The sequence below is a fragment of the Carica papaya genome, chromosome 2 (assembly GCF_054855325.1).
Source record: "Carica papaya isolate Zhongbai chromosome 2, ASM5485532v1, whole genome shotgun sequence".
Taxonomy (NCBI): domain Eukaryota; kingdom Viridiplantae; phylum Streptophyta; class Magnoliopsida; order Brassicales; family Caricaceae; genus Carica; species Carica papaya.
The window spans coordinates 1,222,970-1,236,866 of NC_142310.1; the positions used below are offsets into that span (position 1 = coordinate 1,222,970).

The 13,897-nt window shown below is 35.5% G+C and overlaps 1 protein-coding gene across 3 annotated transcripts in view; it reads right to left on the minus strand.

The window, feature by feature from the left end:
• Window positions 1-12,599, minus strand: part of SEC8 (subunit of exocyst complex 8) — a 32,372-nt gene extending 19,773 nt beyond the window's left edge. Inside the window, exons 1-10 of one of the 3 annotated variants that reach the window (XM_088212478.1) lie at window positions 12,420-12,599; window positions 11,740-11,857; window positions 10,585-10,797; window positions 9,910-10,083; window positions 8,476-8,580; window positions 8,021-8,130; window positions 5,283-5,462; window positions 4,380-4,536; window positions 4,178-4,284; window positions 577-884 (exon numbers count right to left, since the gene is read on the minus strand). In XM_088212478.1, the coding sequence (XP_088068604.1) occupies window positions 577-884; window positions 4,178-4,284; window positions 4,380-4,536; window positions 5,283-5,462; window positions 8,021-8,130; window positions 8,476-8,580; window positions 9,910-10,083; window positions 10,585-10,797; window positions 11,740-11,781 (1,396 nt within the window). In that variant the 5' untranslated portion in view covers window positions 11,782-11,857; window positions 12,420-12,599. Of the gene's footprint in view, window positions 1-576; window positions 885-4,177; window positions 4,285-4,379; window positions 4,537-5,282; window positions 5,463-8,020; window positions 8,131-8,475; window positions 8,581-9,909; window positions 10,084-10,584; window positions 10,798-11,739; window positions 11,963-12,419 lie in introns of those variants that run through there. The other 2 variants (XM_088212477.1, XM_088212479.1) reach the window with 2 other exon arrangements.
• Window positions 12,600-13,897: the final 1,298 nt, after the last annotated feature.

The window sequence follows — 13,897 nt, forward strand, 5'->3', positions numbered from 1 at the left end:
GAAGTTCAATACAAGATTCTAACCCACGCCTCTCCCCCCCCCCCCCCCCCGAAGAAAAAAAATGAAAAAAAAAACTTAAAAGAGAAACCATTCCCTTTTGCAAAGAGATGCTAAAAACAAATCCTATCTAAATTGTCATTACGAAAAGAGGAGGGTTGATTAAAAATTATTATGTTTCTCTCCAACCAAACACCCAAAGTCCGGCAAAGATAGCCCCTCTCCTAAGAGTAGAGTATTCCTTACTCATCCCAAAACCACATAAAGAAGTAGGAAAAAAAACCATAAGTTTTGGGGGGCACAAACCTTGCCTAGTCCATCCAAATGAAGTCTTACGTTAGAAGATGGAAGGAAGAAGAGGAGATGGAAACTTTCAAGGAGCCTAACCTGGAACTAAAAGTATTACATTAAAGTTTCCAAACTTTTGATTGGAAGGTATTTTGGTTCATTTTCTTCAGTCCTAATTGCTAGAAGTCTTGTGTTAGGGTCACATGGTAAGAGAATAATTAGAAAATACATGAACAAGACTAAAAAGTCTTCCCAACATAACATGAGAAACACATCAAATTAATGTCTCACCTAATATCCGAACACCAGAATCCAAAATTGAATCAAGAAGCTCTTTCGCTGCAGCCTGTGCTTTTCCTGCAGGAGCCATAACAGGAGAGACCGGACTTACTGCTGAGAGAGTCCCCACAAGTGATATCCCATTCTGACGCTTCTGTTTTGACAAGTGATAGCTTTCTAACTGTCCCTTCATAAAATGGAGACCAGTAGTTGAGGATCGATCACCCTGACCAATGCCAGACCTCGAAGAACTAATAAGTTCTGCATGAGCTTTGATCTTAGATGTAATGATCTCATGAACTGTGGGTCGTAGTCTCTGGCTGTTACAAAAGAAATCAATAAATCACGTATATTATCTTTGAAATACAGATTTATGCCAATTGAAAAACAAGTCTGAATGTACATATTCAAAGAAGAAGCTAAACTATCCATTAATTCATTCATCTCTTTAAAAGAAGAATAAATATCATCAGAAAGAGAGAATGAGAAGGTACATAAAAGGAGGATAAGATATCCCCTTACACTATAGAAAATAGAAAACAGAAAACCAGAAAACAAGTTAACAACCACAAAATATATATATATATATGCAGTCTCTTTTTATAATAGGTAAAGAGATCCCTTAAAAGAGACCGTGATCATTAACCTTAACCCAAAAGGAAGCCCAAAAAGAAATTGTCTCACAACATCATCATTGGAGAGTGAATACAATCTAAAAAGACTAGCAACAAAAATAGCACCTCCAGAAGCAATTTCCATTCGTAATCCTGCCAGACTCTTGCAGAGAAGAGGAGATGGAAACTTTCAAGGAATGGAGGACAAACCCATCTTAGGCCAAAAGTATCAAAAAGCCTAACCTGGAGTCTCTCAGCCACATCGTGGTGAAGAAACAAGTGTTTATGGAAATTGGACTTCTTAAAGTGCATACCAGAGACATCTTAAGAGACCGCAAGCAACCTAGTCTAAAGCATTGAAGCAAATATGTACTATTAATCCAATCAACGACAGCAATTCATATGAACATATTTGATGCAAAGGGAGCTTTCACCATTGATTTACAAAACTTTACATGGAAGAAAGTTTCAAAAAGTATATCGAGATTGTTTAGCAATTTTTATAACAAAATAATACGCAAAAATTTACTCTATCTGAATGCTCAATGCCAGATTCATTCATCTGTGCCACCACACAGTTTTGTCCATTCTCATTAAAAACACATGGTAATGGTATAAAAGTAGCACACAACACCTAGATTAATAGTTTCTTCTTAAAACAACTGTCTTAATATTTGACATATCTTATCTCAGGAAGATGGATTATATGGCTTGAACAGAACCTTAGGATTTTTTGGGACTGCTATTCATCATTTCAGGAGTTTTGGGAACAGTTGGCCTTTTTGGCCACCTTATCGGCCAAAGCTCATGAGAACTATCCTGATTCTGCTCTCTCCGAGCTTCACAGGAATTGGGAGGCAATAATTTTGTTCACTGCAGGATGAACCTTTTCATGTTATCTTTGTTTCTTTTGCTGGTTTTCAAATATCTTTATTCGATGTCATGAGGAGGATGTCTTATTCTCTGTAATTATATTTATTTCATCTTGCCTAATAATACTTCTTTTTCTATAAAAAAAAAACAAGGAACCTGCGGGTATGGGGTGCCACCCAAATACAAATTACAAAGTGAGGAAAATATCCGCAATGTCTACATAATCCTCTGCAGAAAGAGAATGCCTCTAATAAAAAAAAAAACAAGGGTTTGGAGCCATTGGTCTCTAATCCTCCCAAAAGGTGAACAAATCCCATCAAACATTTGGCACATTTGGAGCTTTGTTCATGTGAATAAGCTTTTTTTTTCTTCAGAAGTGTGAATAAGCATATTATCATGAAATGAAAGCAAAAAAACTCAGAACTATCTTTTTAATCACAAAGATTTTGCTGACTAGGTACATTCTTCCTCTTGATACCACAAATTAATTACAAAACAAGCTAATGCTTTCTATCTAAAGTCATTTCCTCCCAATTTACCGAGTGTTAGTTGCGACTAATAACAAAGGTCCGTTTCCTTCACTGAAGAAGAAATTAGGAAGAGTATGTCAATTCTAAAAGTAGGCCAAGGGAGTATGCATGAGTCTCAATCAAAGTATACTACTTGATTTCTTTCCTTATTTATTTATTTAAGAAATATATTAGATAAAGAAAGAGGGAATCTGTTAAGGAGTACAAATTCGAGTTTCATTAGGATAAAGGGTATATTACTAATATACCCCGAATCAAAGTAACTAATACTGTTTTCTTTTATTGTTGCTATTTACTTGTATGTACAAGACCCTATTATTTAAGAAAATACACAACAATTCATTCTTCTACATGGTATAGAGTTTTAGGTTAAGAAACCCTAAACACTTTTACAAACTTTATTTGGCAATCATTGCTAAAATAAGAAAATCCTAAAGGGGGTCAACCTTCACAGCAGCCACCACACCAGTCATCACTGGCTTTCGTTGCCAGAAAGCAGCTGCACAAATAGCAACCTGCAGCTGCGCAGCCAACCAGTCACCCCACCAACAAAAAGTCGTGTTTGCCTCCAGCCACACTCCAATCACACTGCTGTCTCTCTCCAGCCGCATTTTGCAACCTCACAGCTGCCACTGCCCAGCCACGCCACAGCTGTTGTCCGGCCAATAAAACCCTTAATTTGGTTTATTTAATTGACCTTAATTGCCCTAAAATCTAAATTATTGCTACGTCTCAAATCACTAGTACAAATTCTCACATGGGAAATTCTGCACAAACTAATGGTGAATTTCAACCAATTCAACCTGTCTACCACTTCAACAGGAAGGAACACATGACTTGGTCACAATTGATTCGGATCATTCTTAAGGGTCGAGGAAAGCTAAGTCATCCTCCTTGCATTGCACCAAAACCGGGAGATCCTGTTTCCGATGTTTGGGATGAGGAAGATTCTATGACTATGGTCTGACTCAGGAACTCCATGACTCCATAAATCAGTAAACCAGTTATATATCTACCCACAGCAAAATATATTTGGGATTCAATCCGAAAAATCTATTCTAAGGCAAAGGTGCAGCTTAGATGTATGATTTAGTCGTCAAAACTTACACAATTAAACAACGCTACAATACAATCACAGAATATTCAAACCTTCTAAAACACTTATGGCAAGAGCATGATCAATACCATAGTATCACTATGGAGAACAGCAAAAAACGCAGCAGCCTTGAAGAAATTTCTTGAGAAAGATAAAGTATACAAATTTATGGCAGGCTCAATAGAATATGATCAAGTGAGAGTCCAGATCCTGCTGAAGGAAGAGATGACATCTCTCAATGAGGAAATGTCCTTAATCAGTGCAGAGAAAAATAGAAGGGAAGTTACACTTGAGGTAAATAGCTTCACTATTTTACAACAGTGGCACCCATCAGTGCTTTTTTGATGATTAGTTGCATTCTTGTGAAACGGAGATTAGTGTTGGGCATGAAAGTAATACTTACTAACTTAATATTTGACATGCTACCAACTATTGAAGAATATTATTTTCCAAACCATGACAGAAAGGCAACAAAAGAACCATATGAACTAGAAACCAACCATATCATAGCACCTGCAGCCGCAATTTTGCCAAGCATACAGAGGCATTGAACCATAGTCTGCAAATACTTCACATGGAGTGGAGCATCACTCTTTTTTATTGTTTCCTAGAACAAAGAAAGAAATAAGCTTTAGGCAATACAACAAGAGAAACCATGATGGCATCCACATGAAAAGATAATGGCAAGCAAGGGATTCATACAATAAATTCATCGGGAGTAGAATCCAAAAGCCATGGTGGAAGTTGACGAGGAACTACTTTTCCATCACCACCATTAAGCCTTACAGCATGTCCATCTGATGTAGCTTCATCAGGTGGTTCCAACGAACCCTCCTCATCGTGGCCATCAAACGATGAGCTGCAACACAAGTCATGAATAAGGGTCAAAGAAGATAAAAGTTTATTCTATAAAAAAAGAATATGAGAAGCCTAAGCATTCTTCCAACATGCATGTCAAGCCAATATATTTGACTGAAGCATTTTAATTCTCAAGTTCATCAAGGGCCTGATACAATTTTTACAAACAGCGAAAACATATTATTCAAAAACCTGATACAATTTTAGGAACAATACCATGTGAGAACAAGAAGCATAATGGAAAGAGCTAGAAAGAATTCTGTGAAGTTCATAAAAAGGATGTTATTTTCCCACAGAACTCCTCTCTGGTCTCCAACAGAGTACAAGAAGAAAACCGCACAACCATACTAATGAGATATTAAAACAAGGGCACTAGTATCTCCTAATCAATAAATGAATGCATTAGCCAGTTATCTTGATATGGGAAAAGCAAATCAACGAAAGAAATTCACTGATCCACAATGGACAATGAAACAGGATCTAAAGAATATTAAAGCCACAAGGTGAACCTCCACAGTTCTTAGAAAGAAGAAGAAGACGACAACAATTTATTACAGCTCTAAAGTTATAATATATATATACATGCATATTGAAAATCCGTTTCAGTACTTTTAAGAATTGAAATTTTCCTATCAAATCTTCTATTTTTACAAAGAAGTGAAAAGCCAGAAGTAGATAGAAAAATAAAGAACAGACAACACGAAGGATAAAAACAAATACCAGTAACAAAGAGGTTCCTCATCTTACCCTCCATCAATTGAATTTGCTCTATATGATCCATCTGTAGCCCCAAGACCACCAAATTGATTTTCACCCTTCAGTAACCTGGTCCTTCGAGATAGTGGCTGTGTACTACTTGCTGCAAATGCAACAGCTGTTGTAGTTGGTATTTCATCATCTCTTTCATGCATGCTTGATGCAACTGAGCTGCAGAAGAAAAATAGTTAGCTTAAGAACAGAAATAGCTTACACTGAATAATCAACAGAGAGTCGCTTTCCATTTTTTTTTTGGTTGTGCATCCATCTCATGGGACTCATGGCCGTGGAGATATTTGAAAGATAAATCTTTTTTTTTTAAAGAAAAACATAAATTTGTATTAGCAAGTTACCAAAGAAGAGAGGTACCGCCCCTTTACAAAAAATTTATAGATTTGTTAGTGAGTCAATGATATCTCCAAAATCCTCAACCCTAATGATATCATGCCCCAATACAAGACAACCAGAGTATTTAAACCATCTCTCTCTAAGTTTACTAATATTATTCACAATCCCCTCAAACGCTCTTGAATTTCTTTCCTTCCAAATAACCCAAAAAACAGACAAGGGGATGAGTCTCGCAATTTCAGCTTTCAGCCCTGCCCCACTCCCGGCCAAAATCTCCTCCTCAATCGAACCAACCTGTACCCAGCAAATTCCTACCAAGCCATACACCAAGCACCAGAGTTCATAGGTAGTAGGGCACCTAAGCAATAAGTGACGACAGTCTTCCTCATTTTCCAAGCACATAAAACAACCATTCACCAAAATACATCCCCTGACCATCAGCTTGTCCAAAGTTAAAATACTCTCCTTGCATGCCTCCCAAGCAAAGAAAGCCATCCTCTGGTGTGCAGAGTTTTTCCAGGTTAAGTTGTTGGGAAATCTGGAAAAACTATACTTCATGCGACCATCAACTTTATGTAGTAAGAGCTCACCGAAAACTCACCATTCTTGCACCCCCTCCACAGCACCTGATCTGGATCACTGCAAGGTTGAAAGTCAAATATGTTCTTCAACAAGTTAACATACTCCTCCACTTCCCAGTCATTCAGATTTCTGCATACATTAATGGACCAGATGCATCTGTCATGATTCCGCTCATAAGCCTCTTCCACCAACATATTTTTGGATTGTGCAATTGCATAGATTCTGGGAAAACGGACTTTAAGACACCCCTCCCCCAACCAATGATCATGCTAAAGTCTAGTTTCATTACCTCTTCCCACTTTCCAGCACAGGTTCTCCGCAAAAACAGACCAACCCATCTTGATTTTCCTCCACAGACCTAAGTCGTGCCCTTTTCTGTCCACCCTCCCCAGACCCATAAGTGCACAGGACTACCACCTAGCCAAGATCACTTTCTTCCACATCCTACCCTCATCTCTCAAAAATGTCCACAACCATTTGCCTTGTAAGCCTTTATTAAATTCAACCACCGATCGAATGCCCAAACCATCATCATGAGTAGGCTTCTTTACATCATCCCATTTGACAAGATGAAACTTTTTTCTATCCTCATTATCAACCCACAGGAAACGACATTGAATGGTCTCTAATCTTTTAGCAACACTTACCGGAATGGTCAACGTTGAGAGATAATAGACTGGTAGATTTGCGAATGTGCTCTTTATAAGCGTGAGTCTACTTCCTTTAGACAAGAAATTTCTTTTCCATCTTGCAAGTCTAGACTCAAACATGTCAATTATCGGTTCCCAAGTTTTCTTCTCCTTTTATTTAGTGCCAAGAGGAACCCTAAGATATTTAATAGGAAGATTTGTCGCCTTACAGCCCAACACCTTAGCAAGACCACAACCATCACCCTTCCCCCCCAATTTGACAAGTTTTGTTTTGTCAAGTTTGATGTTTAGTCCTAAAACGCCTTGAAAACAGAGAAGGATACACTTCAAGTGGAGAAGAAATTGCTTATCGGGTTTACAAAACAGCAAGGTGTCATCCGCAAAAAATAAATGAGAAATTTCCATCTCCTCCTCACCCCTGCCAATCTCCACAACCTTGAGAAGCTGACACTATTTTGCTCGTTCAATCATACCATTCAACACTTACATGACAATGATGAATAATAATGGTGACAGTGGATCTCCTTGCCTCAGCCCCCGGGAACCCGTGAAGAATCTTGAAGGCCCACCATTAACCAAAACAGCAAACGATGTGGTCCTCATACAAGTCTTCATCCAACCCCTCCATTTATCCCCAAAACCCATTCTACTCAGCAAATAATCTACAAAGTTCCAGCAAACGTAGTCATACGCCTTCTCCATGTCCAGCTTACAGATTATGACTAGATCCCTTATCCTATTGAAAGGGAGGGAACGATGAACAATCAAACCAAAGGTCCTTAGGTAACAAATGAGTTTAAGAAAACAACCTTCATTACCTTTTCCCCATCCTATCTAAGATTTATAAGAACTTAATAAATAAACTTTGTTAAATTCTCATGAATATTACTCACACAAACTCTCATAAATGTTCTCTCATAATCTATATGCATTATTTAGTAGATGAATAAAATATGTCCAGGAATGTGGAATATCAAGACAACAATTCAAACCACGTGAGCAGATAAAAGCATGAAGCAGAGTACGATAAGATAAAATTACATGTGCTTTGAAAAACAAGCAAATTCAAAAAGCTGGGGCTAAATTCTTGCAGACTATACAAGATTGAAGCCCAATACAGACACAGAAGAAACTAAAAAGACTAAATACCTATATTCACCCTTATTGTAAAGATGTGCATGCAAATCCTCTAGAACTTTATAAAAAAGAACTCCTCGCAGTTTCGTCAGCTCAGACCGGACGTCTTGAAGAGCACCAACCTGGCCATATTGATCAAAGCAATATCATAAAATTTAGTATTTTATTGAGCTAAACTAAACTAAGATTATTATCAAAAACTATGAGCAAAAAATCTTAATTTTTTGCCTGTACTGACACCGCGAACTGTATCAGCACATAGAGAATAAGGTGAGACTTCCAGAAACAGTTATTGAAATCACAGTAGTTTGAAAAGTACCTATTTCCAAAAAATCCCAATGTAATGCAGGTAACTTTGAAATCATTCAACAAAATGCCTCTCTCAAAAAGATCACACACCAAGCCTTGCAAATAAAACAATACACATTTTCTTTTTACGATAGTATAAAACTACAATTATTATATACCGTTTGAAGGCCCTCCCGCTCAAGCATCAGACTAGACTGAACATGCACTTGAACTGCAGCATAAAATTGCTTTTCACCAATGAGCTTCTCAATCCGAGCCGGAACCTAGACCATGTTTCAAACAGAGAAAAAATAACTCTCAAGAGTCACCTTATTTCCAGAATAATCTCAATTTTACCCTCAACAACTGTCACACAAATAATTTCATGTGTTTGTGGTACAAGTTAAACAAAGACATAAAGAAGAAGAATAAAGCACCACACAAGCAGAGCAGCCTGTACCAGCAAGCTTGGTAAAACCACTTCCAGTGGATAAAGTCAGATTGAAATACCCCTAACAAAATAATTGAGGGGAAGTTTGCCTCACATGTAGCTCATAACCCTAATTGGCCCATGAAAGAAAAATATCTACAAAATGATAGGGAATGGGAAGAAGCTAACTTGGAAGAGTTTTAGATTAGAAAATGCTTATTGATAGTATCTTATGCATCTAGAGTTTTTGGGATAACAGGTTACCTAGGTTTCGGGTATTCTCAATTTGATTAGACACTAGAAAATTTTGATCTTTACTCCATTAGTTTTGCATATTTCACTGATTTGCCAATGATTAGTATGTATAAAGGCTATGGATCAAGAAAATAAACAAACGAAACAAGTTTCTTATTTCAATTTAGTCATATTTTTACTTTTGTCTTCTTGATTCCATCTTTGTTCTATTCTCTACTCCTCATTGATCCACCAAATCCTCCCTCTTGTTTAGAGAAAAGGAGGGATATGAGCTGATGGCATCGCTACTCTCCAAGGGCATTGATCATTGGATCATCTCACTGTTAAAGAATAGTCAGTTTGAGCTATAACTACTTCCTTTGAGCAAAGTTTTTCATCAAAGTTCCACTAAAGAGCTAAGATCCAAAAAGTTATCTGAGAAAAAACCCAATGAACGCACAAGGCCACCTGAAATCTCTCGTCAAACTCATGTTTTCTCGCCATCTTGATATGTACTGTTCTCATCAAATTACTCCATATTCTCTTGTTCTATATCATTTGGCACTATACCAACTCATCCTATATCACATCAGTCAATATTAGAGCCAACTTGTTCTACATCACAAGCATACATAACAACTATGAATTAAGGGCAATAACATAATATAGGAGCATCATATGTAGATTTTTGATGTCTGTGTTAGATAGATATTTGAAGTGAAGTACATCAATCCATAAAAAGGGTGCGTATTGTTTTATTTTAACATCAAATTATGTACATGGAAAGATATGAGGAAATAGAACCAGAGATCAAGAACAAAATATCATAGCACAGTAAATTAGTCATGGCACTGGATGGAAGGACAAGGAAGAAGAGAGCTCAACAGATGACCACACACGCAAACAATTGATACTTATAGTCTGAAGACACGAAAAATTTCTTGCCTACCTTAGCTATACCCTCGATTTGATCTAAAAGTGAGATTATGTGCCGCAATGTAACAGACCGATACCATAGTTGATGCAATTGCTTATTGCGTGCACCAAGTCGCTTCTTTGCTTCAGCCAAATCAACCTTTAAGACTGCAATGCTTTCAGTAGATTCACTGAATAACCGCAAGATCTAATAGGAAAGAAATCAGAGATACAAAAATTAGAATTTAAGCGCCTACTCTGATATGTCTAATACCCACCAGAAAGGTGTAAAGACAAAAAGCACAAACAGATAATTAGTTTACAAGTAGATATGATGGTTTGGTTAACTTTTAGCTGTCAACCAAACTGTGACATCATAGAAAGCAAGTGCTACAGTTTACTAAATCTGCCATCAATATGTTAGTTTTTGAGATAAGTATCGGTAATTTTATCAGTCAATAATACATGATCAGACTCTTTCCTATACCTAGATTGGCCTCTGAACCACAAAGTTTGCAATGAGATCAAACCTAAAAAATTTCCAACTCTGCTCGGGTTTCCAAAACTAATCAAGAACATCAGAACCAAGTTCAGAATATAGAACAGTAACTCAACAACTAAGCAGAAACAAACACCTTGATATTTAAAAGGAAGATATTGAAGGAAAAAGATTGAGTCTAAGAAAAAAATATTAAATTAATTATGGAACCTGTGAATAATTTTGAATTGCTTTGTTGAACCCACTGTGGTAAGCATGCACCACTTCATCCACTACCTCCTCAACAACATCGCTTTGCTCCTTTAAAATTTGGACTTCACCTTCGCGATCTTTTGATGTCAAAATATGGACAACATGAGGTAATGAGTCAAAACGTGCAGCAGCCCAACTCTCATCTATCCTGGAGAGCTCTTCCCTTAAATACTGTGTTCAGCAAAGGAGTGAAATAAATTTTGAGAAAGAACAACACTGGAAGTCCTTTTTCTTTTGAAAAAATAAATAGAACAACATCAGAAGATTAGAAAAATAGAACAGTATGAGTATCTATAACATCTCTCTTTTTTCAATTCTCAAAATCTATGCTACTCGTACTTAGATTAGATGCCAAATACGGGGGCATGTCCTTGATAGGTATTCAACTATAGATAACAAATCATCAAAATTATTGCCATAATAAAATAAGGCAATCAGCACTGACTTTAGATAACAAATCATCAAAATTATTATAACTTCAAATTCTGTCTGTCTTGTAATAAACTTTATGATATTAGAGGCTTCATTTGTCCAAAAATTTTATTTTCCTATCTGTCCTACCGCGTGGCTGTCATAATATAAAGCAACCCGGAAAGGAAGAGAAGTTTCTTCGCCAGTTATAACAATTTCATCAATGGAAGTGACTATACTGCCACATCCAGGATCCATGGTCATAAATCAGACAGGAAATGATTTAGCTGTCACAAATTTGAGTAAAAGAAAAAAGAAGTTGATACTTTTCGGCAACACTAGAAATGTTTCCCTTAACATGAGACAACCCACTAATTCCATTTATTATATTGACTGGATTTATTGAGCTTTTATTATGATTTCCAAAAGGATAAAACCCAGCATATAGCATCCCCGGAATATAAGCAGGTGAAGTGGTGTTCCTGTATTGGCATTTCACAAGGGAGAGTAGCTCACTGATCACATAGCAAATTCCACCCTTCTTCATATTCTTCATCTGGGGTTATTGAACATCTGATTCCAACTAAAGTATAGACCCCTAGTATAAGATATGAAACTCAAACCTCTAATTTGAATTCCCACATGCCAATCAGCACATTATCTTCCACCTAAAGTGAAAAATAGATAGAGAATTGAACTTACTGCTTTCTCTGGAGGAACCGGCAGTCCATCAAAAAACCCCATTACCCTTTACCTCATCCAACTTTTAGAACCAAAAAATGAGCGTTCTCAACCCCTCGCAAGAAGGTCTTGATCCCGCCTGAAAACAGCAAATAACTCTCTATAAACCAACCGCTACTTAATTATAGCCCACGAGTATGATTTTCCCGGACAGAGTCGCTGAAAACTTCACTACCTGATATTCCTAATAAAAAGAAGGAAAAAAAAAATAGATACGACGAGATATAATTTTCAGTTAAACTGCTCAAAGGCTAATAAAACTCGAAGATGAACAAGAGAAAAATTTTCAAAAAAAAAATCCCAAATGCATAAAGAAATTAAGAAATTAACGCGAACTCGCATCTAAAAGAAAAACAAAACAATAACCTTAAACCTGTAGAAAATAGAAAGAAAACTCCATTGATTTTGTACAAAACTGAGCATTTTGGTTTTAAACAACAAAAGAAAAAAGAGGAATGAAATTCAGCTTTTGGTTTCTCTGTGCTTTTGCTCTTGACAGCTCGAAAAACAATTAATCATAAAAATGCGAAGAATAAGAAGAAGTAGATCCAAGGAGATTTCAAGAAAGAAAGTACGTGAAATCATGAATCAAAGGAAACAAACAGCAGAGATTTGGATTTTGGTTTTGAGTCTTGCCGCACCTCTGATTTCTCGGAATCGCCGTCGTTTTGACGCTAGTCCAGCATTCGTGATCCGGGAGATCTTAAGAGAAAAAAATTTGATTCAAAGTAAAAAAAAAAAAAAGAAAAATCAAAATCCTGGTAGAGAAGCAAGGACGAGAAAAATAAAAGAGAGGACTCTGGAGCTGTCGACAACGATAAATTGTAAAATAATAATTGATTTTTCTTCTTCTGGTTTGTTTTTCGTTTCGGGTAAAATGTTGAAATGGAGCATCCAGATCTAAACCGGGTCGAAATCCAAATAAGATTCTTTTTTCCTTTTTTCAGAAATATTTTTCGTTAAATAAATTTCTCTCTTTTTCAATTAGATCTCTATTTCTTACCATTTTAAAATTATTTATCTTCAATTTTACTTTATTTTCTTTAAAATCTCAATTTTTTAAAAAAAAAAATAGTCAAATTTGTTAAAACTCATACAAATAATACAGTAATTTCAGGAGGCAGTCTATTCTATATATTAAAACTAGAGTGATCACAAGCAACCCTCGTTATATGATGAGTCACCCTGTTATGTTGTCTTCGAATTTGAGATATTGATACATTCAGTTTGAGTTTTAACATCATTTTGTAATATTTTATTATAAAGTTAATTTCAGAGTAATCGTCTTCTTCTAATGTTAGTGCAGTCTTCACCGGTTGAGCGTCAACTTACATAGTTCCTGATTCCTGAACAAGATATACAATATATTGCAATGCATTGTGGCATTCGAATAGTTCCGTTAAGTAGAAAAACTAATATTCTAGGAGGCAGTCGTAAAAAAACAATCATAATAACATTTGTCAATTTTCTAATAATTGTTTCGTACACGAACCCAACATTTGCATCAAATACTGTACCATCTGCATTAAAAATCTCAATTTCATCTCCTTATAAGTATTAGCAAATTTTGTTATAATGTTACCAAAATTATTATACGAGTAGCACATCATATAGGTGAGATAAATATAATAATAAAAAACAAAATATGTCATAATTATTTGAATACTAATATGTGAGATATATTTATTTTTATATAATTAATAAAAAAATATCAGTTTCTCAAACTCAATCCATCATATTTAGTATTCTTGTCTCCCAATTATGTTTTTTTTTAAATTTTAGTAATACATTCGAAAAATATAATTTATTCATCAGATATATATATATTTAATTAATATGAATTAAAAAGATAAATATATAATATAAACACAATAATATAAAAATTATATATTTTATTGTTAAAAGTGAGTTTGATTTTTATGGAGATATAATTAAGTGGAATTTAGTTTTAGTTTAAAAGATTGTTTGAAACATTTATTTGTTCTTTATAAGTAGTTTAAATATTATGTTATGATTTTTAAATACGAGAAAGTGAAATATAAGACTTTGTTAATTTAATAATAATATTTTTTATTTAATATTTACAGTTGAATATTGATTATGTTTTTAAATATAATGT